We start from the raw sequence: 24583 nt of genomic DNA, 5'->3' as shown, positions 1-24583 counted from the left end.
TGGACAAAATTGGCCACGAAATCGTTAAAACGAAATCGGAATTGACAGGAACAGAAACTAATATTCACTGGATGGTCATATACCTTTACACCGCTAGATGGGGGAAAATATCACACAGTGTAGCTTTAAGTTTCTGCATTTGCAGCAAATTCGATAATATCATTATTTGTCCTTGTCCTAGTTTTATTTATTTACACCAATTTAAGGCCCCAACCCCAGCAAAAACATTCACGGGGAACTCATGAGCCAGATGTGCTGGGTATGCCAGAGCCGAATTTTAGCCCCAGTCCAGCCCTGATCATGTGTATGTGTGATAACCAAGCGGCAACCTCCCCCAGTTTCTGTTGAAGCCATTACGGAAGTGACTTAAACTGCAGTTCCTCGACTGGCCACTAGGGACCGGCTCCAGAAGGAGCAGAATCTCATTGAGCCTCATGTTAAAATTCCCAACTTTACAGCAGAAAAAAACATGTTTACAGCCTGGGACAAATTGTGGTTTTGGGCTATACGGCTAATTTTGCCCTTCATGACAACTGTGAGGGGGGTGAATTTTTTAACTAATTTGTTTACATTATATATAATGCATAATTAAGGCTGTGGCCACTTTGAGGGCCAGGTGGACAGCCATTTATCTGCTCTCTGTAAGTCATACCTCAGCTCCGCCCATGTCCTGCCTCTTTGCCCATTTTGTGTTATCCGGAAGTGACGCGCAATGACGCATTGCCAAGATGGCAACGGCCAGCTCGTCTCTACTTGATCAGTGCTTACAAGAAGAGACGCAAACTGTTTGGAACGGTTCAGTCCGATTTGGTAAACTGATTCACTAAAAAAGAACCGGTTCAAACGAACGATTCGTTCGCGCACCGGTCACCACTAAAGTTCACACACAAATCAAACATTATCCTTCCTGAGTGTGTGTGGAAACAACACGAATGTACTGAATGTACACACGTTCTCTGTGCATCCAGAGATTCTCACGCGCTTACTGTGCGATACCACAATTGCGCTCTTCAGAAACAATGGCAGAATACGACAGAGCTCGTGTTTTAAAGCAAAGCAAACACTGGAATGAACAAATCACTAAAACGCGCTGTGAGTCTTTATTCTCTCTGGTGTATCAGCCTGGCCTTACATTACTGTTTGGATGAATTAGATTACTGAACACTTTCCCAGAGTTTAACGCTTAAACTCACAAACAGAGAATCAGGTTAAATAGTCAGAATGGAAATGTGCTCCTACCAGGGTTACAGGTGCAGATGCTCAGTGTGATTGATAAACTCCTGACTTCTATGATCGACTGTGTGATGCAAATTACTTTAATGTGGCAGCTTCACGTACTTCTGTAATTTATTTGCGTTAATTGTGTTAAATTATTTTAACATGTTAAAGACTTTTAATTAATCTCATGCGTTAACCCGTTAACGTCGACAGCCCTAATATACACTGTAAAAAAATATTTAGAAAAAAAGTTACCTGGTTGCCTTAACATTTTGAGTTCTTTGAAATTAAAATTTTGAGTTAATACAATGAAATTTTTTTGAGATTCAACAACCTTTATTAAAAGATTATTAAAAGATTTTGTAAGCATATTGGGTAATTGTGTGTGTTTTATTTCCGATGACGCAGTGAAACATGCCAAATAGTGCTATTTTCATGATTTATCACATTTTCTATGTGGTTCAGATACAATAATATTTTGAGTTTTATTAAACAAATTTCCTTCTTTGTATCAACTCAAATGTTTTATTTCAATAAACTCAAAATTTTAAGGCAACCAGGTTACTTACTTTTTTAAGTTATTTTTACAATATATATATATATATATATATATATATATATATATATATAGATAGAGAGAGAGAGAGAGAGAGAGAGAGAGAGAGAGAGAGAGAAATACATAAATATGGAAATAAATGTATAAATAAATATTTTACACTTTTTTTTCAATGTATTTTTATTTATTTATTTATGCTTTTTTTTTTTTTTTTTTTTTTTTACATTTCTTTGTATATGTATTTATTGTTAATATTGGCAGCTTTGACATTCCATAATTATTGTGGAGGTGTTGCTGAATATTTGGCAACCCTAAGCGAGTCCAGTCGAAGGGAATGCGCGATCACAACGCAAATCAGGAAATGCTGGTCGGGTATAGGACGCATATCTGAAGTCGACCTTAGAATAGTTTTGGAAAACTGGTTTACCACTATGTCAAAGTACCTTGCTTTCCAGTTTGGGGTGTTTTGCGCGTTTTTGTGTCACTGCGTCTCTGGTTTTGGTGAGTATCATATTGCATCACATTGCTAAAGCTGCTCGTGCTAACGATGTCTAACGTTATCTGTTTATAAGTGTGCGTCCGTCCATGAGATGTGAAATGTGATTTCTGTGAATATTCATAAATAAGCGTTGTGTTGTATATAATCGCCAGTGGAGTGTGTTAAACTGAAGGCTATTATTCAAACGCGTGGACCATTTCTGGTAACAGACCCAATGTGGTTCCCATAAACGCTTAACGATTATGGAAATCTGGGAAATGTTTAACAGTTGTGATTCCCCTTCCTTAAAAATGAGTGGAAATGAAAAATGAGTGGAAATTGCTAAAATCGCGATTCTTAACAAAATATTAAATGCATTGTTGTTTATCTGTAGAGAAACACAACAACAATCCATTTAATATTTTGTCGTCTGGGATGTTTTTGATGTCCGAAAAACATCAGGCCTACGTTAGTTAGCCTATAAAATGTCGTAAGATTCAAAATAGCCCACATTTTCCCGTTTACATTTTTTAAAATAATTATAGAACATGTCTAAAGTGTTTATAAATGTAGGCCTATGCTCGCATTTAAAGGAGTCACTTCATGTTTTTTGTTTCTCAGAATGACGCGAGAGAGTCGTAGCCCCGGGGTTTGGTTTGTAATGTAACACATGGTCCTCACACAGAACAACGACTGTAATATTTACTGTGCTGAGGCATAAAAGACAAAGGTTTCATCGCCACTGTTAATGGAAAAAAGTACAACAGGGCTACATACAATTTTTGGGGGGAGGTATTAATAAATGACGGGGGCCACTGCGACTCTTTTGAGGGCCTATAGCAAGGGTATTGTGAATTTAAGGGATAGTTCAGCCAAAAATGTGAGTAACAATGCACTCCCCCCTTAAGCCATCCTAGATGTATATGAATTTTTTCTTTCTTTCAGATGAATACAATCGGAGATATATTAAAAAATGTCCTGGCTCTTCCAAGCTTCATAATGGGGGTGATATTTTGAAGCCCAATATAAGACAGAAAAAGTACTATCCATCATAAAAGTGCTCCACCTTGTCTATGTGTCAGGGAAAAAAAAAATCCATATTAACAACTATATAAAATTAAATAACTACCTTCTACCATATGCCCTTTACTCCCTATTTTTAAATAAACCAAAATATTACATAATTAAAACATCATGAGCAGAAAACATAATTAACTAGTAATTTCAAAGTTTATGTTGTCTTAACCATTAAATGCTTCTTTTGAAGTGCTTTTAACATGCTTATTAATAATGCTAAATGTAGAAGAATATCACAAACCTGGTTTAAATTGTTATAAAGATGAAATAGCTATATTTGCAGCATTGTTGTTTTCTGCAGTGTTTTAGCGAAGGTGTCCATCTTTTTTGCTGCTCACTGTATTTCTGCTAATGTTAAAATAACCGTGTCATCTGCAGCTCTTCGTATGGCTCTTTGAAAGAAAAAAGCGACATGCACAAAATGGAAAGCTTGTTTGGTTCCAGATGAAAATATTAGAGGTTGTAGCACCAAAAGATCGTGGTGTGAACCTCTCTGGTTTTTTGACACGCTTCTCACTTCAACTAAAACAGCAAAATGGTGCTACATTTGTCTTTATGTCTCACGGTCTGGTTGGAACCAAGCAGTTTTATATATGCCTGGCCTGAACACTATTTAAAACATAAAATAATGTATATTATCCTAAAGCTTCCACTGAGGAAAATAGTCCATTGCAATGTGCAAGTCGTCCTAGAAACAAACACCGCAATGCATCACACGAATACTGTGACCCTCTGAAGTAATCTATGAAGGATAAATGAGGCGCATATATATAAATAGTGCCAGTACAATTACCTTAGTAGCATTTCAATGGATGACGGTAAATATAAGGGAATGTCTGGCCTACTCCAGAGAGCTGTGTAATAAGATAAGTGCATCTGTAGAAGAAAAAAAACAACAACCCAGACAGCGTTTTGTCTGTAAAGCCTCTAATCAACATCTTTATTAAGTCAGTTTTGCATGCATTCTTCTAAACCACACATGTCTATTTATCCTCTGACAGGAAACGTCTTGCGTCGCACATGAGAAACCATGCCTCTGCGATGTACGTGGGCTATCTGTGTGGTGTTCAGTTGCCAAATTCATGGTGGAAAACTGCATTAATCATAATAAGATATCCATCGGTCGGAGCTGTTGTTGTTTGCATGCAAGAGAGGACAGTGCAGTTAATCAGTAAAAACCTCAGGAATCACGAAATGGAGGACTGACTCAAACATGTGCAGTGTTCTGCTGTTATATATTGTAGTATTCACTCTCTGAGGGAAAACAAGTACAAAATCGGGGGTGTCACTGGGGGTAGTAACCTTAAGGGAACATTTTTGTACCTCTAAGATAAGTAGAGGAAAACAATGGTATAATGTCCTCCATTGTACCTTATTAAGTGTAAGTGTTATTATGTAATTATTATATAATTATGCCTCATAAAACAATGAACTACTTTTATTCATGGCTTAAGTTTTTTTTTTTATTAACCCTGTGAACAAAATGCTTCCGGAAAGGGAAAGTCAGTCTGTCGGCCTCTTTTTGTAGGGCGACCTGTGTAAATATGTAATCAATTCGTGAGCTTCTGTAAAGCAGAAATGGAGTTCAGTATCATGTGATCAGTCGTGTGTTAATGTTTTTATTGATTAACACATTGTTACTACATATGTATAAGCGTAAATAAAATAGGCAAATTCTCAGTAATAAAAAATCAGGCAGGATGTTTTCATATTTCATCATGAAAACTTATGCTTTACAGATTTCTAATGATTTGTTAAGCTTTGTATAATGTGAGTTTTCCTGCGTGTACTTTTATGAACATCTCATGGCTTGCAGCCAGATTCTCACGTACTTTAGGTTTCACTCAGCAGGTATTATATTTCTAGTATATTATTTCTATAGTTTCGGTTCACAGTGGGTCTCTGTTGACTGTATTTTGGGTTTAGTGCCCGAGCTTTTGTTTGTTTGACTGCACGTTTTTTTCCCCATGTGTTTGCATGAGAATCTTTCTCTCATTTCTCATTCGTGCTCTTTCACTTCCTTCCTGTTGTTCTTTTCATTCTTTCATTTCTATCTCTTGAATTTCTTTCTCTGTTCTTGTTTGCGCCAATGTGCAAGTCAGTCAGCTGATGTTTTGGCCCGAGTCTGTTGTTGAATGTACAGTATGAGTGTTTTAACGTGGCACAGAGACTTTGGTTTTATTTTCACACTTGTGTCACAGTAAAACCACAGCTAGGTCTGATGGAAGCGGGTGTGAAAATGTCACTGATCACACGTGGTTACATCTGCAAATCAGTGTGGGCTTCGACCCTTGTTCGACAGCAGCGAATAACCGCTTGAATAACGAGACGAAAATTAAAGGCAGCCTTTTATAATCAATGGCCTCTAGTGGATTATTGCTGTTTTATAATCGACAAGACACAAATGAAGCCCTCTTTTTTTACCCAAAATAATAATGTTGGGGAAGATAAACATGACAAATTTGACATGTGACCTCAGTTCTGTGGCGAGGCAATACATATACTCCCACTGAAATACTCTCATATCAAAACTAAACTGTAGTAAGCACTGTGTTAATGGCACTGAACTTCCTCTTATGAGCAAAAAATGATTTCTGCTTTCTATATTTCACTTCTCTTCAACAAAGTCTTCCCAAGCATTTTTGCAAATCTGCAAGTTTTTTTTTTTATTAGGTTGATCTTCATTGATGGTTTGGCTTTTTTTCCTCTCAAAATTGCTATTCAGAAACCACATTATGAGCTTTGCTCAACTGTAAAAGTCCAAAAGTTAGTTTCTGTTAGGTTTAACACTACATAAAACAGCTCATGCCACTGTTTATAAAGAAGAACATTGTTTTTTGAGTAAAACAAATCTCCCAGTTATGGCTGTGTTGACTCCTCTAATGGCTTAAAATATATTTTTTTTCCCCTCTCGCATAAGACTAGTCATCATAACCAACATTTTCAGTTTCATTGTCTCAGTTTACCATGTTAAAGCTTTGTTAAAATGATTCAGTCCCTGCATCTAGTCTCAGGATGTCTCGAGTGTGTTTGAGATCTTCAGATTGGGCAAGAGCTGCATTTCCTGTGACTACGAGCCACTTCCTCAAATCAGAATCACCCCATTTACCTGAAATAGCAGACTAATGCAAAAAACAAACAAAAACACTTGTATTTATTTAAAGCAAGCCTATTTTTTACAAATACACAGAAAAATGCTGGGTTAAACACAGCCCAATGTGGGTTATTTGGCAACCCAGCACTGGGTCAAAATTGGACAAAACCAGCAGCAGCTGGTTGGGTTAAATGTTTGACCCAACATGCTGGGTTGTTTTATTGAACTCAACTGTTGATTAAAATTACTATCTTGCTGGCTTAAAATGAACCCAAAATATGTTGAAAATCACACACAAGATTAACAACACAGGCAACAGTAATAATCAAGAGTTTAACATGTATTAATAAGCAGAAACACTCAGGAATGCACAAAAATATAGTTAAAACATTGTGTATATGAATGAAAATGTGCAGAAAAGAATGGCAGCTCAACAATTATACAGTTAAATGAAATCGTTTTTAAAAGTTAAATATTAAATAACTTGCACTACATTGCCAAATGTATTGGGACACCAGTCCAAATCATTGAGTTCAGGTGTTCAATCTCTTCATGGTCACAGGTGTATAAATCGAGCACTAGGCCTGCAGACGCTTCTACACACATTAGTGAAAGAATAGGTCGCTCACAGGAGCTCAGTGAACTCAAGCGTGGTGCCGTGACAGGTTTAAACCTGTGCAATAAGTCCATTCCTGACATTTCCTCACTACTAAATATTCTACGGTCAACTGTTAATGGGATTATAACAAAGTGGAAGCAATTGGGAACAACCACACCTCAGCCATGAAGTGATAGGCCACATAAAATCACAGCAGAATCAGAAGTCGCCAGCTTTCTGCAGAGTCAATAGCTCTAGACCTCCAAACTTCTGTGGCCTCCAGATGAGCTCAAGAACAGCGTAGAGAGCTTCATGGAATGGGTTTCCATGGCCGAGCAGCTCATCCAAGCCTTACATCACCAAAAGCAATGCAAAGCGTGGGATGCAGTGGAGTAAAGCAGCCGCCACTGGACTCTAGAGCAGAGACGTGTTCTCTGAGCGACCAATCACGCTTTTCTGTGTGGCAATCACATGGACGAATCTGGGTTTGGTGGTTGCCGGAGAACGGTACTTGCCTGACTGCATTGAGCCAAGTGTAAAGTTTGGTGGAGGGGGATTATGGCGTGGTATTGTTTTTCAGGGGTTGGACTTGGACCCTTAGTTTCAGGAACTCTTAATGCTTCAGAATTACAATACATTTTGGACAATTTCATGCTCCCAACTTTGTGGGAACAGTTTGCCTCCTTCCTGTTCCAACGTGACTGCGCTCCAGTGCACAAAGCTTCGGTCCATAAAGACATGGATGAGTGAGTTTGGTGTGGAGGAACTAGTGTTGTCACGATACCAAAATTATGACTACGATACCAGAATAAAATACCTCGATACCGATACTAAATCGATACCATGGTGAAAAACAAACAAAAAACATAATATGAATAATATGACAACAGAACTTATTATTCATTGTTTTATATTCAAAAAGTTTATTCTCCTTTCCGCTTTGATTCGTTTTCGTCTGTTTGCCACGCATATTCCTGTCGTAAGCGCAACGCTTCCATCATGCAAGATGACCGACGCTGACTGACATCTCATCGCTGTGTGTTGCATTAAATAAAACTATTTACAGCACATTAACAACTTTATAGATGAAATAATATGTATTGGTACGAACCATTTTACAAATGAAATGCACCAGTTGTGATCCGTGCAACCCATCAGCTGGGTTGTTGCAGTGAAGCCACCGTTGGGTTGTTGTGTTGGAGGGAGGTTGGGGTGTATTGTCTTAACTGTCAGGGAGATGGACCTAGTCTCTAACCCAGTGGCTGGGTAACACAACAACTACCCAACCATGGGAAAAATAACCCAAGAAAAAGATAACCCTGGGTTTTTTAGAATGTAGGTTCACCAAAATGATCTAACGGGACAAATGGAAGTAATATGTACCCATATGAAATATAAAATCAGCTTATTCCCGTCTAAACTGGTTTACTCTTCTGATCTCAGCTGGTCTGGTTTGCTGGTTTTAAAGGGGATTGAACTTGTGACTCAGCAGTTTTATATGATTAAAATATACTTTTGAAAAGACATTTGAATGTAGTCACAATTGTTATTTGTCTACTAAACTCATTTCAAGCATTTAAGCTTTTAGAGATCATATGATTCAAACTTCAAAATCTTTGATCATGGAGATGACGTTTCATGACGAACATTTAAGTACCCATTAAGCAATATTGGAAGGAACTGTTGTAATCATGTTTGAGTTTGTAATGGTGTCTAAATTTGAAACTTTTTTTCCTGCAGTGCCTTCTCCAACAAACGTCAGTGTTGTCTGTCACAACTTTGTGAACGTGCTGTACTGGAACTACAGTAATGCAGCTGAACCGCTGAGGTTCAGTGTACTGATCAATGCTTATTTAAGGTATGTGTGCCATCAAAAGCAGCTGATGAAAACAATTCCAGAAAATGTGACATCTTAATCATAAAACACTCTTTCTGTCTCATTTATCTCTAGTGGTTCCGAAACCGTTAACACTTCCAAGACAAATCTTGATATCAGCAACTACAGCATCGATGGAGCTGATAATTACATTGTGTCTGTGACGGCACACGCTGGACAAGAGCAATCACAAAGTACCTCCATTGACTTCACCTACAGCACAGATTTTTATGATGAGAAATCGCATAAATATAAATGTAAGTTCTCTGATTATAACTATACAATATATTATACTTTTTTTACAATGTAATTAAATGTTTTACAAAGCACTAATGATGAAGAAACACTATTGATGTTATACTATATTTTTTTTTTTTTTAAAACATCTGGGGCCGTATTTCACAAATATATATACCACTAAGACTTCTCCTAAATGGCAGTAAAAGTTCTTAGGTACGAGTTTTCTCCTAACCTATTCACAAAGCTGCTGAGAGCAACTTTTACTGAGGAAAAGAGAGAAGTCTTAGGCTAAGAGTGAGGACGGGGTTAACCTCGTTGCTATGGATGATGTCATCACGGTTGCTAACTATGACCACAGTGATTGGCTGATAGGGGAGGAGTCTCTGTCAGTGGTTTAATGATAGAAATATTTTGTTGAACAAGGTTTTATGTTGCTATATTCAAATAAAATGTTTAAAATAAGAATGTTGCCATATTCAAATTAAGATTTAGACTGTGCCACTAATTAAACTAGTATATGTTCAGCCTCTTAGTTAGTTGTCAGCCTCTTACAGGTCTGCATCTCGAAAGATTGCAGAATTCAAGCAAAAATTATGTTTTAAAAGCAAAGTTCGCGAGGAGCATGTTCAAACTGTCTATCTAATCAGCGCGAGTGGAGCTGTTTATACACAGCCGAGAGCCGACTCGCCCTAACGTTAGTTACTTCCACAGTTTCCTGGATCCGTTCCTTTTCCCATAGTTTTTTTCAGTTCCTAATTTCCGTCTGCGATACTGGGCATAACTCTGGGTTTGGGCTAAATTCACAGGTATTATAAAATATATTATATATTCATGTAATATTGCAAAATATACAAATGATTGCCATATATTATCAATATATTGAAAAATATAAATATTAATTCCCATATATGTGAATATATTGCCTAATGTATTGCATGAAATTTTCCAATATATTGCAATATATTTTTGTGTCGTAAGGGCTGCTCTTACAAGAACGTGCGCCTGGTAAATACGCCATAATAATAGCGATCCATAATGGAACTTGCGCAGCTGCTTTTAAAGGGAATGTTGGATGCCGCTCTGATTGGTTTATTCACGTTACGCCCAAACCACACCTATGAATAATGAAGCTACTTCAGACCAACCCATTTTAGATTTGCGCCGGGCGCAAGAGCCATTTATCCCGCCGGGAAAATAGCAACAGCGCCGAGACCCGCCCACAAAGTTACGTGCGCTTTGCTCTTTGACACTTGCGTTTCAGATCGTTAAAATAGGGCCCATAATGTTTTACTTCATTCAATCATCTGTAAGTGAATTCGTAAAAACAACTACCACAGGTAATCTGACATAATAATTTTTTTTAAAATTAAAGATACATTAAAGGAATAGTGTTTGTAAGATTGTGGCCAAAACTGGTACTGCAGGTGTATCCCCTCTCCCCCTCCCCCTGACTCGAGGTTGCCAGATTGGCTGCAGGATCAGCAGGAACGTTTGTAGATCTGCAGATCTGGCAACCCAGATGCTGACACACTACTGACTTCGTGATTGGTCGATAGGTGGAGGGTGGAGCTTCAGAACAAAACACATGACAACATCAACATCAGTTGAAGGCTGCAACAACAACTTTTAAATGACAATATCCTGGCCGGACTACTGTTGTCAGTGATATAAGTATTTGAAATTAACATGATTTCTTAATGTCTAGTGACATATCAGGGTTATTTTATGATTCATTGAAATACATTTCTTACATACAGTTCCTTTAATTATCACTATTACCTCAGTGTTGTACAGTGTCTTTGGGCGGATTGCAGCAACAGCCAATAGGATTGTTTAGTGATTTGGTCTTAGTGACTCAGAAGTCCTATTGACTATTCCTAGCATTTCATGGATTTAGGAGCTAGTTTTACTGCTAAAATGCTTTGTGAAATACTCTTAGAGCTAAAAATCCTAAAATTAGTAATTATTAAGAGTTTCACCGAAATTGGCAAGTTAGGAGCTACTTTTAGCCTTAAGATGTTTTTTGAATACAGCCCCTGCAGTTTATTCATCCCAAAACGGCTAGTGCATGGACTAGATTCAAACGTATTATTATTCTTAATTGTGCTACAGTTTTTGTAAACTATAAGCTTAAATATCTTTGAAAATCTTGATTGATGAAATGTTCAGCATTCAAAATGTAACTGACAGTGATAACGATACACTGTCACGATTCGATACATTTCACGATACTGAAATCACGATACGATACTTCAGGTTTTTTGTATTATTATGGTTAAACGTTAACAAAAATGTACTGTTGATTAGAATAATAAAGGTTTTTATTTTGAAGCTGAAAATACAGAATTATGTCAGACACAAAATCTTGCGGAATTCATTCAGCTTGCATTCTGTCCCTGACTACATATAAATAAAGCAGGCCCATTTTACTAGTAAAATCAGACATGTGGCACTATATCCCATCTCTTGCTCTATTAAAGCACTTACATGATAAGAAAAAACATTATTTAAATGTCTATGCTTGTACTCTAGTCAATCACTGTTCTAATCCCGAAGTGTATCAAAATGACTTTGGATAAACTATACTTAAAGTTAATTTATCTAAAAAACATAATTCAGTCTTTATTTACTCACCCTCATGTCATTTTTGCATGCACACATACATCTGAATGCCCATGTTTACTAGAGTATGTGCATTGATACTGGTTGATCAGTAACTCTGTTCATCATTGTTTAACTCCACAAACTCTCGCAAACTTTCTGACGGTTGAATACATTCTGAAGTGTGTTCAACTTTTATCAAAAGTGGAGAAGGGATGTTTATTTGGACAAGTCAAGTCACCTTTATCCATGTAGTGCTTTATACAATGCAGATTGTTTCAAAGCAGCTCTACAGTGATAAAAGGGAACTCTCAAAGGTCTAGAAGAAAGTATCATTGGCAATCTTTGAATTTAAACTTACAGTGTTTCCGCTTCCCGAACAATGCTAGGAAGATTGTTCAACTGGCCAGAGTTTTGAGATTGCAATACATGTGAAGGACTATAATGCATTAAGAGGTCGCTCAAGTACTGGGGAACTAAGTGCAGTGTTAACAGAACTGGACAAAAATTGTCATACTTCCTGGTTCTGGCGTTTTGAAACATCTGGAGTTTGTTTATTAAGCGAGCAGGGCAACCACCCAGTAGAGTAAGCTGAACGCATTAACTTCACAATAATAATTGGAAATGCGTTATTTTCCTATAGACTGTAGTGACATCATAGACTCTCTTGAGCTGTCGCAATCTTTTTGGTGCTCTAATATGGTGCTCCTGTTTTTTTTTTTTTTTTAACTGCAGCGAGGCGTGCACAACATGAACCAATCACCTCTGCTTTACAGCACGAAAGAAATCATGAATAAACACAGGGCTGTCTGTAAGGGCTCGACATTAATCTTTGTCTGGGACAAATGAAAGAGGGGTTTACTTTCCCGACAAATACCATATAAAAAAAAAAACAGAAATGCGAGAGTGATTCAGATTTAAAACAAAAAATGAATTTCATTCAATGTAAACAGTGATTAATAGCCTAATGGAGTGTATCTCTGGTGAAGTCACGTTGAGGCTGTTTTTAAACGTAGAAAAGCGGAAAAGTTATTTGTACATTGTCCAGTTTTCCACCTGAACTATAATGTGAGTTCCTATGGCAATTTTGTGAATCGGTCTGTTAATGTTGTGAATCGGTAAGCTTCAAAGTTTTCGTTTTTGAAAAGTACCGGTCCTAGCACTGAGCCTTGAGGTACTCATGCAATGCAATTCCACTAATGCCAAAATATTTTTTGAGTCTTTTAAAAAAAAATGCTGTGGTCAATAGTATCTAATGCAGCACTAAGATTGAGTAACACTAATTGAAAGATACAACCATGGTGGGATGATAAGCAAATCATGTGTGACTCTGATGAGAGCAGTCTCAGTATGATACAATCTGACTGGAAATCCTTGCAGATACCATTTCCTCTCTAAAAAAAACCGAACATGGTTGTGAGGACACTGCCTTTTCTAGTATCTTTGACAGAAAGAGTAGATTCGAGATTGGTCTGTTAGTAACTAATGCTGTAGGATTGCGTTGCGAGTTTTCAGTACGTATCCTAATGAAGATGAATTAAAGATATTAAGACCCTGGACCCCCTCGATTTTTACAGATGGAGAGATTATACTCAGTATTTACACTTAAAGGGTCATGAAACCCCCCTGCTGCAGCAGTGTTTTTTCACACCTTCGATTTGAAAAAGCTTGTTAAAAGGGGAGTGGTCGACTGTGAAAAGGTGGGATGGTATTGTGTGGAAAGAGGGAATGTTTGCATAAATAGGGGAGTGTCAGTAGGTGCATTAAGATTAGCGATACCAACAGCAGCAGTTACAGCGGTTCTGAGACATGGTTCACGTTGGCATAGTTTACCACAGTGAGATTAAATGAGGGATGAGTACAGCGAATGAGAGAGCTATGAGTGGCGTGCAGCAGAGATCGCAAATCATTCAGCTCTTCAAAGTTCAAACCAGCATAATTCAGTGAGAAATGAAAATAAATGTTATTCTGCATGGCGAAATATTTTGCAAACGTGATAAAACTATATTTGTCCAAATATGCACGCTGTTTGGCAAGATGAACAACGCGCCGACGTGATAAGAGAACGTGAACCACCCAACATGCGATGCGACAGAGATGTGTAATTCTAGATCGGGGTAAAAGCGAAGGGGTTTGAGGCTTCATAGTCTCGACCGCGCATCTGAAGCAGAGCGACGCGCGCTGGGTTGCCGTGACGATCCGCGCTGTCTATCACTCTGCAGCTAAATCTATATTTGTCCAAATATGCAGCACACTGTTTCACTAAGAGCCCAAACACATGCGGTTTAGTGCATGGCTGTGACCACAAATAAAACGGAGAGGACGTGGCTTTTGTTCATTAGCCTACAGATTACAGATTGGTTATTTTGCACTCCTGACATAGATAGTCAACGCTTGCAGGTTCGGCGTGCGATTGCTCAAGTTAATTTTACTTTACCGAGCCTTTGTAGCAAAGGCTTCCACAGACGGCGCCGGTTACAGCTCGCTCGGCGCCCTTTACGTTACTTCGTATCAGCATAACGCCTAGCTTTCCTCCGTGACTTTTCCGCACGCTGCTTCCAAAACTTCCCCACCATATCTCTACAATAATGATGTAAGACGAGCCTGGTAGAAGTGACTGTCTCATGCATATTAACTAAATTATCTTGTATGCATACTACAGCGCAGGGATTGGACTGAATGAGCTTTATGTCATGAATATATATCGAGAATCGCTCGGAGCGGTCGACGTCAGCATGTGCCCAGCAGCCCATACTTGGACCGAAAAGACCGTGCCGACGTCAGCATTTGTGACGTTGCTCCGACTAAGCTTTTCAAACCGGAAGACAGAAATCGCTCTGAAAAATGTAAAAACAACTATTTTCACATAAGAATACCATTAATGAGTACCCTTAGTGTTTTCAATGATGTCCAGCCTATACATATCTGTTTACATATCAAAAAAAGTGTTTTGGGGTTTCATGACCCTTTAAGGCAGATCCATACACCACAATGCAACACGACTGTGATGTCACAGCATTCTTCATTTCCCTCCACCCTGCACAACTCTAGTGTATGATAAAATAAAACTTGTTTCTTTTACATTTAACCCTATAATACTTGTAGCTTAATCCTACAAGCCATAGCCTACATAGTTTGTGTAATTTTTTTTAAAAAATATTTTCTTTAGCAGCCCAAGTATACATACAGGTTAATAGAATGGTGAGAATTCTATTTTATTCAGAATAAAATAAAATAAACAAATTAATAAATAGTTTCAAGTGAACAAGGGTGTTCAGTTTAAGCACAGTGCAAGGTTTCTGCCGGTAGTGCAGCAATAAAGTATATTATAAGGGATTATAGTAAGCAATGACGTACAGACGAGTGAACGAGACAGAGGGAAGTGCATAAAAAATGTAACTTAAACGCAGCTTTCATATCACCGATACATGTTGACGCATTTTTATATCCCAATATATTGTTACAACCCTAGTAATGATATCATTAATATTTAATCATAGTTTAAAGGTGCACTATGCAACTCTCCGTCCACTGGAGGGCGCCTATTCAAAACAAATGCGTAGTTTGATGACGCAAAGTGTGAGCGCAGCATCTTGGGAGATGTGGTCTTCTCATCACAGCCGGTGGAAAATAGGACTCGGGCAGAAATCACGTTCATGCATGCGGTTATTAACGTTACTGTAGTGTGAAGCAGAGCAGGACCGAGTGTTGTGGAGCTGAGCACAGCTGCTGGAGCGATTGTTACACAAATACCCGCCTCGCAAATACCGGGACTTTTATTATGACGGGACGGGAGACAGTCGCCGGGCGCCTGCACAGATCCGCTCTTCCGGTTATGATTTTGAGGTAATGGAGCTCTGTTTATCATATTAGATACATTTAAGTGTGTTTAAAACGATGTTATGACGTTACTCCGTGCGTTCTCTTGTTCACACTGCTAAGAGTAAAGCGCTCCTGCCAAATAAAAGCCGAAACCGAGGGTAGCGCAGATATGACGCGATTGACAGGCGACTCCGTCAAATGCAATGCTGAAACGTCCCTGTCCTCAGTTAAAATAGCAATTTTCTCACAATTTACAAATAGTTGGAAACATCTGGGATATTGTAGGTACTCAACTGAACAAAATATATAACACCGGCCTAGTGGTTTTTGGATATTTTACTGCAAAAATACTACATAGTGCACCTTTAAACTTACTTTTAAAACTTTAACTCTTATAATTTCTGCCTTGCACACACTGCTGTTTCTTTCAGGAAATGTGAATCTATTTGAATGCCGCTTTAGTGTTGGAATTCATCTGGAAGATGACTTCTATTACTGCTGTTATTTTGATTATTTTAAGCAATATTGTCTTGTGCCTTTTCCAGGCTCTTTGGACTTCCCAGCTGTAAATACATCTGTCCACAAAGAGGAGATTGAAGTGTCCTTTTGGCACCCTTCCGTATTTTATGATCAGGATTTTCTAAGAGAGGAATTCAAGTACACAGTCACATATAATCAGGTCAGAAACGCCGTCTTTGAAAGGTGTTATTGCAAAGACTCCTCCATGTGAATTTTTTCTTTCTAAAATCACTTTGTTCTTCATCTACAGGAGACACAACAATTCTTATGTTTTGAGGATGAGGACCTGTGCACTGCAAACATCTACCTTAACCGAAGCATGGCCGGAGAGTATGTTGAGTTGAGGTTCGAAGGAAAGATCGCTGCTATTCCTACACATACCTCCAGAAACATCCGAGTCTCAGATGTGCCGCATGAGACCGGTAAAATCCTTATTATTTTTTGCTTTCTTCATTTTTCCTGATGCAGTACAGCTTTCGTATTGTGCTATTAAGCGCAGATAGTGTGTGAGAACTAGTATTTCATTCTTAGATGTAGCCATCAGGATGCTAAAGATGTGGGTAAGATGGAGATTTCCTGTTTGCATTACACAGCCCACACTTGAGCAGCGATGAGCATTGTAGCCGACCAGAGACATGTTGAGCTCATGAATGCAGTGATCTCGTCGTTGTAACTGGATTTCTGCTCACTAACGAATGCTTTAATCATAACTAACAGTGCAAACACAAAGTAAATAAAAGATTCATTAGTTATAACGGGAGTTTCGGTGTGAGTCCTGAACTCAGGCACTGATAAACTCGCGCTGTTTGATTGACAGCTCCAGAGATTGTAAAGGAGTGTTCTTTGATCACTTTCTATATATAATTTCACCACAGTTTAAAAAGTGCACTATGTTGTATTTTTGCAGTAAAATATCCAAAAACCACTAGGCCAGTGTTATATATTTTGTTCAGTTGAGTTATTCCAATATCCCAAATGTTTCCAACCGTTACTAAATTGTGAGAAAATTGCTATTTTAACCAAGGAGCCGGGACGTGTGAGGGAGTCGCCTGTCAATTGGTGTAATCTACATTATCCTCGGTTTCCGGATATCATTTAAAACTGATTCTCACATTATAAAAACTGTTAAAACCTTTAGGAAAAAAAATTAAAAAAAGATAAAACGGCGATAAAACTGCTAATATTATTTCCAATAATTCTAAATTAGGTTCATATTCCCGATTGAATTGTCACATCGGTTGCAAAGGTGCTTTTATTCTGCAAACAGTAAGGTGGAGATCCTTGCATTTGTTGTAGTTCATCGCTGAAGGTTTGACAATGGCAGATTTAGTCACACCAATAGAACAAGTGGCTTGTGAAGAAACAAAGACTGGCTGTGACACTTTCACTGAAGCACTCCAGCGCATGTGTTTGTGTTCAGATCATCAGCGCTCCTTCCGCGTTAGAGGGAGCGCATGCTTAGGGTTGCCAGATTGCACAGTTTAAGTCATATACCGGGAAGAAAGGATAACCTCTTTAAGGAAAAAAGCTAGATTTGGGGGATTTAAGCTCTTTGCATCTGGCAACCACAAGCATGACCTCTAGTGGGGACTCGTTACTAATGCTAGATAAAGCAAATCCCAAAGAAAAAACACATTTTAAGGATAAATAACAAGTGGGCCAATATCGTGACGATTATTTAAAATCAATCGAGAAAAGCAAATATCGTTATCATGAATAAAATACTATTAATCGTGCAGCCCTTACGCCTTTGTTTTGAAAAGGGGCCCTCTACACTGTAAAAAATGTGGTTGTTTTTTTGTTGGTTTAACTTAAAAAAGTAAGTAACCTGGTTGCCTTAAAAATGTGAGTTTATTGAAATTAAAAATTTGAGTTGATACAAAGAAGGAAATTTGTTTAATAAATAGAAACTCAAAATATTTTTGTATCTGAACCACATAAAATGTGATAAATCATGAAAATAGCACTATTTGGCATGTTTCACTGCGTCATCAGAAATAAAACACACAATTACCCAATATGCTTACAAAATCTTTTAATAATATTTTAATAACGGTTGTCGAATCTCAAAAAAAATTCATTGTATTAACTCAACATTTAAATTTCAATGAACTCAAAATTTTAACTTTTTTTCTAAATATTTTTTTACAGTGTAGAGGACTGAAAAGTTACATAGTGCAGCTTTAAATATGATAATGGTGTAGAACATCACCTTTTACCTTCTAATAAAGTCAGTGTTTTATGAGTAACTAGAGCAGATGTCTTCATTGAGATGTTCTTTTCTGTAGTAAACATCAAATTATGGATGGGTTTGCTGGGAGGAGGGCTTGTGATGACCTTCATTATCATCGGCGTTGTGGGGGTCCTCCGCAAGAAGTGGTCCAAAGTGCCAAAAGTTCCTGAAGTTCTGGTTGGTGTCTTTGAGTCCTTAAACTTTCTATTTCTATTTTTCTATTTCTATTTTTTTAAACCGAGCAACCGTAGGCTTCATTGATCTGAGCCTCACTGATTAGAGAATAATGTGTGTGTGTGTTTGTGTCCGTCCACATGAACATATGTGAACATGAGCATGATGAACACACTCCTGAACATCAGTCGTTTCGCTGATTTTCCCCTCACCCATTCATTTTCAATGGGCGGTCATTTTTGACCAATGTAAGCTCAGATCAACAAGGCCTATAATCAATCCATTTTAAAAATAAATTTAAAGAAAACAAGTTGCCTTATATTTGATTGGTTTATAAACTATTTATTTGTAGGCCGTTCATTATGACCGTGAACACCACACGTGTGACTGTACCATTTTGTACAAAATGAAAGCATATTAAAACAAAATCCTGGTTAAACATTAAAGCACACTTGTGTGATAAACAGTGCCACTTTTTCATATTTTATGGAAAATTTACAAATATATCCACGCATTTTGCCCTTTTCATTCAAAAGATAAATGATGCCTATGATCGATCAATTCCAAAAATAAATACAAAACCTCTCCTACTTGAAAGAAAACAAGCTGACAAAAAAGATTGAATCCAATATTTGGTGATTTAAAGGGATATTTCCCCCAAAAAATGAAAACGTGATGTTTATCTGCTTACCCCCAGGACAAATCGATGTGAGAAATCGAGCCGTATTTATATCATTTTTACCTCAAATGTGACGCTATATCCAACAGCCTTCATGTGCTTCACTTATAGTAAGGTCAATATACACGCTTTGGGTATACGACCCACAGTGTGTTTTGACCTTCTTTACCGGAAGTGAAGCACATTTCAGACTGTTGGATATAGCGTCGTATTTGAGGAAAAAATGATATAAATACGGCTCGATTTCTCACATCGATTTGTCTTAAGACATCAGTGTGTCGTCATGAGCCACAGGGCTCTTTGTGCATGTTGTCTAAGCATGTTTAGTTTTTTTGCTCTCATTGAATTGTTACCCATTCACACAATTATATGACCGGCACACAGCAACGGCTGGAGTTAAAAATCTTCATTTGTGTTCTTCTGAAGAAACAAACGCACCTACATGTTGGATGCCCTGGGGGTCAGCAGATAAACATCACATTTTCATTGTTGGGTGAACTATCCCTTTAACATAGCATAATGAGAGATTTATAAGCTATTTTAGATGGTTTTGCTTTTTCTGTCATTTTTGACACCACAAAGTATTTTAAAAAAAGACTCTGGGTGAGTAAAGTCAGTGAGTTTTAGTCCAATGCATTAACATTAACTAGCATTTTCCGGTACGGGATTATCCTCTCCAAGTCAAAATGAACTGAACACAATATAATGTTAACAGTGCATGTTTGGGACAATATGAAGATATTTCAGTAACTGATGATAGTTTAAACATTTCATGTGAACTGTTCCTTTAAGGCTTCTATACAGCAGTGTTTTGTATTTGTGAAGTGTCTTGTGTCTAATTTTTAACTATCAGCAGTGCCAAGACTAACCGTTTGCTCCTGTCCATCTGCAGCGGAGCATTATAGGCGGCCATTCTTCTTCAGTCCTCCTTCCCCAAAACGAGTCACCCATCGTTTCTCCTACGGCGTCTGATGGACACAAACCCATTCTAAATGAAATCAGCTATGATTTTACCCCCGTTCTGCCAGATGAGAAAGACTGCGAAATAACCACTGACCTCGCTAACACAGAAGTGGATGAATCTGAGCATCCTGAAGTGGATGAGTACAATAATGACTCTACAGGCTTCAGCCAGCAGCGGTCTGAATATGACAGTCCCAAATTCCTGCAAGAGGTGGGTCCAGAGGACTTTGCTGAGGGATACGGCCCACGGCCACCTGTAATTTAGGCCTGAACGTGTAAGAACGACTCTTTCCGTGTCTTGTGTTCACACCAAGTAATTTGATGAAATCAGTATATGGTCCATTATCAATTTCACACACACACCGATCCAGCAGGCTTGGGTTGTGGTTACTGTAAGGAGATGCTAAATCATGGCCATTAAAAGCATCAAAGCTGTGATCTATCAAACTGTAGACCTTCTGATTATGGTGAGAGCGATCTAATTTTGTTGTGACTGTAGTTTAGACAGTGGGAACGTTTACATGCACACCCACACTCCCAGAAATCAGCGTATTGAATAAACCCTTTGCTACGTGCAAACTAATAACCTGGCAATACAAGTAAAGGATAATTTTTTATTTTTTTTTTAATCAAGTAATTCCCCATTAACGAGGTCAAAACGCAATCATTTGTGTAAATGGACAATATCCTGTCAAACACACTTAAATGCATAATCCAAATGATGTGTGAAAATACCTCTGAAAAATGAAGAGGAAATTCCTTAAAGGTGTCATGAACTGGCTTTTTTATTTTGTTATCCTGTTGTCTGAGGTCAACCAATGATGTTTGTGTGGATTTTACATCCAAAAACATCATTAACAACTAATAGTGTATTTTCTACACTGGTTTTGAGGCTCTCTCCTGAACGCTGGGTTTTGATGGGCGTGTCACTGGAGACTTGGAAGTAAACGCCCACGGCTAGGATTGGATAAGATTTGCATATTTAATGAGCTTCAGCTCCTGTCAGTTCAGTTCTCATGAGGGAGAGATTGTTTTGAAAGCGGCAACCGGAAAGATTAGCCCAGCTCGAAAAACGTCTTTATCAAAAAAAACACAATGATTTATCTCTCTTCCTCCTGCGATTGATTGGAATGTTATTTTATTATTACTTGGCCCGCCCGATCAGTGGACATAAGCACAAACTGTGCATCTCTAACACACACCAAGTACATTGCAGACTCCATGAGCCCCTTTCACACTGCACGTCGGACCCGCAATATTCCCGGAACATTGCCGGGTCGCCTTCTGTGTGAAAGCAACCACGTCCCGGCATTGATTACCGAATTCGACCCGGGTCGGGGACCTAGTAACATTGCGGGATTTGACCCGGGGCGAGCGCTGTGTGAACAAAAGCCGAAACTAATGCCACAACGTGCACGTAGTTATCGTGCGACTCCTAGAGCTTGTTTTTTCAATAATACAACCCTGCAGTGCCAGAAGAGCTAGTCGGTGTTTTAAACGCAGAGAGTGTTCGTATACAAAAGAAACTCAAATTAAACAAGCAGAAATGTGCGCAAGCTGGACACAAGTCGAGACCACGGAGCTCCTTACTATCAGCGCTGAAGCTGAGATCGCTCGCCATTATACGTCACATCCGGATGTCACGTGTCAACTCGTTACGGGTCGTGTGTGAAAGCGCACATATTACGGCATTTCGCTGGCAGTGTGAATGGACCAAATCTAGCAGCCCGGGAGCAAATGCCGGATCGCATTATCCGTGTGTTTGCCGGAATCGTAGTGTGCAAGGGGCTATGTTGAAAACTTCTGCGATTAGTGTTTTTCCTTCAAATATCAAGTCAAGAGTTCCGTTGGGCTTTGCGAACCCTGGTTCATACATGTCCGAATCTGATGCTGAATCGAAAAGAACCAACAACACCTCAAATAAAGGATTCTTCAGGCTGTGACGGCGTGCTACGGTATGTTCTGTTAGACACGTACACACAATAGATCTGTATCAAATGATCTAACAATGTGAAACTATCACATACACTGTAAAAAATTATTTAGAAAAAAAGTTACCTGGTTGCCTTAAAATTGAGTTCATTGAAATTAAAATTTTGAGTTAATACAATGAACATTTTTTGAGATTCGACAACCTTTATTAAAATATTATTAAAAGATTTTGTAAGCATATTGGATAATTGTGTGTGTTTTATTTCTGATGATGCAGTGAAACATGCCAAATTGTGCTATTTTCATGATTTATCACATTTTTTGTGGTTCAGATACAAAAATATTTTGAGTTTCTATTTATTAAACTAATTTCCTTCATTGTATCAACTCAAATTTTTAATTACAATAAACTCAAAATTTTAAGGCAACCAGGTTACTTAATTTTTAAAGTTAAACCAACAAAAACCACCACAATTTTTTTACAGTGTATAAGAAAAAAAACATTTTTACTCACATTAGTGTCGCTTCATTCATTCATGTAACATGTCTGCAAATCTAGTCTCTTGTGGTAAAATAAAGGAATACACGTGCAATGTCTTCCCCACGTGAGCTGCATATTAATTAAAAAATACAGTTCATCCATGCATTCGTAATATTGAAATCTGAATGAAGCTTATGCCGTATGTTTATTGCCTAGAAGTTGGATCTGGTTTAGCTCTATGTAGGCCTGTGTCATGGCCGGACACGAGTCAGTGGGCGGAGCTACAGGATCAGGCGTTGATCATCTGACCGCTTATATATCATTTTTTTTCAGTTCATAAACAATTTAATATTAACATGGTTATGATAACGACTTAAATACTTTTTTGAATATGCTAATTATTCCAGTTATTTCAGATAATTAGAGGGTTAATTTAAATGTAGAAATAAATAAGGATGAAATATCACGGGCAATTGATGAAATGAGTTCTGGTAAGCAAGCAGGACCAGAGGGTATTCCTATTGATCTTTATAATATTGACACGGATGACTTCTACAGACATTTATTAGAGTGTAGAGTTGGTTGCTTCAGACAATGATGTGAAACCTTTGATTTCAAAGGGGATTGCAAATATGGCGCTCCATTAATCAACCATATATTTTGCTGAAACGCACTCATTAACCAATGAGAAGCTCAGAGCCGTTTCTAATATTACAATTTGCTGTATTCCCACTGGACAACATCAAAAGTCATCTGACGCACTCCTGTCTATGAAACAATCCGTCAAGGCTGCTAATGTGTGTGTATGTGCTAATGAGCCATAACTTTATTCTGTTATTTTGTCATGAAACGCATGTATAGATCAAAGCATACATTTATGTCCAAGGAACTTTCTGTTGTGGATCCAGACCTGCTGTAGGTTTGACAGTGGAGAACTTTTTTGTCAAAGTCTTTCCCAGAACTATACCTTTGCTAAGATGAATATCTCGCTTGTATGCACATTTCTATGCAGATATTTAATCTGTTACATATGTAAGGTCCATATTCATATCCCATAATTAACAATGGCTACATCTGTCAAAAGCTTCTCATTAATTGTACATTTCTCCAGCTGAAAAGACATTATATAAGTTGTTTAAGGAGAACTTCCAGCATTAGTCTGAATGCCAACATTTCATGATGTAGTTGTGCTGTCACCATTTGGTATTAAGAAAAAATGCTGAAAGGAAATATTTTCAACTTTTTTTGTGTTTTTACTTTATGCACTTTTTATTAAAACCCTACTATAACCCCCCTCCCCCCCCTACATTCTTCTAATTTTAAAAGCTTTTTATCCTTTGAAAAACAGGCAAAATGTGCACTTAATCAAGATTTAAGAATGTAGGAGTCTCTATTTTGCTGACATTATTGCTATAACGGCTCCCTAAATAACCAAGTTAAATTACCAAATCCAGCCATAACTAACTGTATAAAACAGTCTTATTTACATGTATGCACCTTTTACCTGACGTCACATACTATGCATTCAATGCACACAGTTGATAAGGAGGGGTATTTCCAGGATATTGCACTTGTGGCATTGATGTGCTTTAGTGCCATACTTGTTGAGTTTGATGATTGTGTGTATGTGTGTCAATTTTTTTTTTTAATTTTTGTTAATGTATTAACTTGATATCTGTATATAATGTGTGTTTGAAGTTCATCAAGTTGTAAGACATTTTAATTGCAATAAACCATGTGACTGGCTTCTTTACTTTGGCTGTTGATTAACTCTCTGGCACTCTATACATACAGTTTGAAGAAGTGCATTGTATATATATATATACATTTAATATAGTATACCCTATATCAAATAAACAGTTGAATATCAGACAAAAACAGTATGTGGTTTTAGATAAACTAACAAATAATGGTTGTTCTTCATACTGATATCATGTGACTTCCTAAATACAATTTTGCTAATAGTTTTTTCTTTTTTGGGGTATATGCAAAGTTTTTATTAATTATGTTTTAAAAATAAATGCATATAAATAGTTTTGTAA

General features: G+C 37.7%; 1 protein-coding gene across 1 annotated transcript; it reads left to right on the top strand.

Annotated features, from left to right (window-relative positions):
- Nucleotides 1-2095: 2095 nt before the first annotated feature.
- On the top strand, nucleotides 2096-24294 carry ifngr1l (interferon gamma receptor 1-like). The gene is made up of 7 exons (XM_067420731.1): nucleotides 2096-2275; nucleotides 8762-8879; nucleotides 8973-9154; nucleotides 16106-16239; nucleotides 16330-16501; nucleotides 18368-18489; nucleotides 20058-24294. The coding sequence occupies exons 1-7, from the start codon at nucleotides 2206-2208 to the stop codon at nucleotides 20391-20393; spliced, it is 1134 nt and encodes a 377-aa protein (XP_067276832.1). The 5' UTR covers nucleotides 2096-2205; the 3' UTR covers nucleotides 20394-24294.
- The last annotated feature ends 289 nt before the right edge of the window (nucleotides 24295-24583 follow it).

The sequence above is a fragment of the Pseudorasbora parva genome, chromosome 17 (assembly GCF_024679245.1).
Source record: "Pseudorasbora parva isolate DD20220531a chromosome 17, ASM2467924v1, whole genome shotgun sequence".
Lineage (NCBI taxonomy): Eukaryota > Metazoa > Chordata > Actinopteri > Cypriniformes > Gobionidae > Pseudorasbora > Pseudorasbora parva.
Note: the sequence above shows the minus strand (reverse complement) of the source record. Positions and strands in the feature narration are given on the sequence as shown.

What these genes read in the sequence shown, in the direction of transcription:
- ifngr1l (XM_067420731.1), top strand. Translation starts at nt 2,206, where the DNA reads ATGTCAAAGTACCTTGCTTTCCAGTTTGGGGTGTTTTGCGCGTTTTTG. An exon ending in GAAATCGCATAAATATAAAT is followed by an intron (nt 9,155 to 16,105) that starts GTAAGTTCTCTG and finishes TGCCTTTTCCAG; the next exon opens with GCTCTTTGGACTTCCCAGCT. An exon ending in CAAAAGTTCCTGAAGTTCTG is followed by an intron (nt 18,490 to 20,057) that starts GTTGGTGTCTTT and finishes GTCCATCTGCAG; the next exon opens with CGGAGCATTATAGGCGGCCA.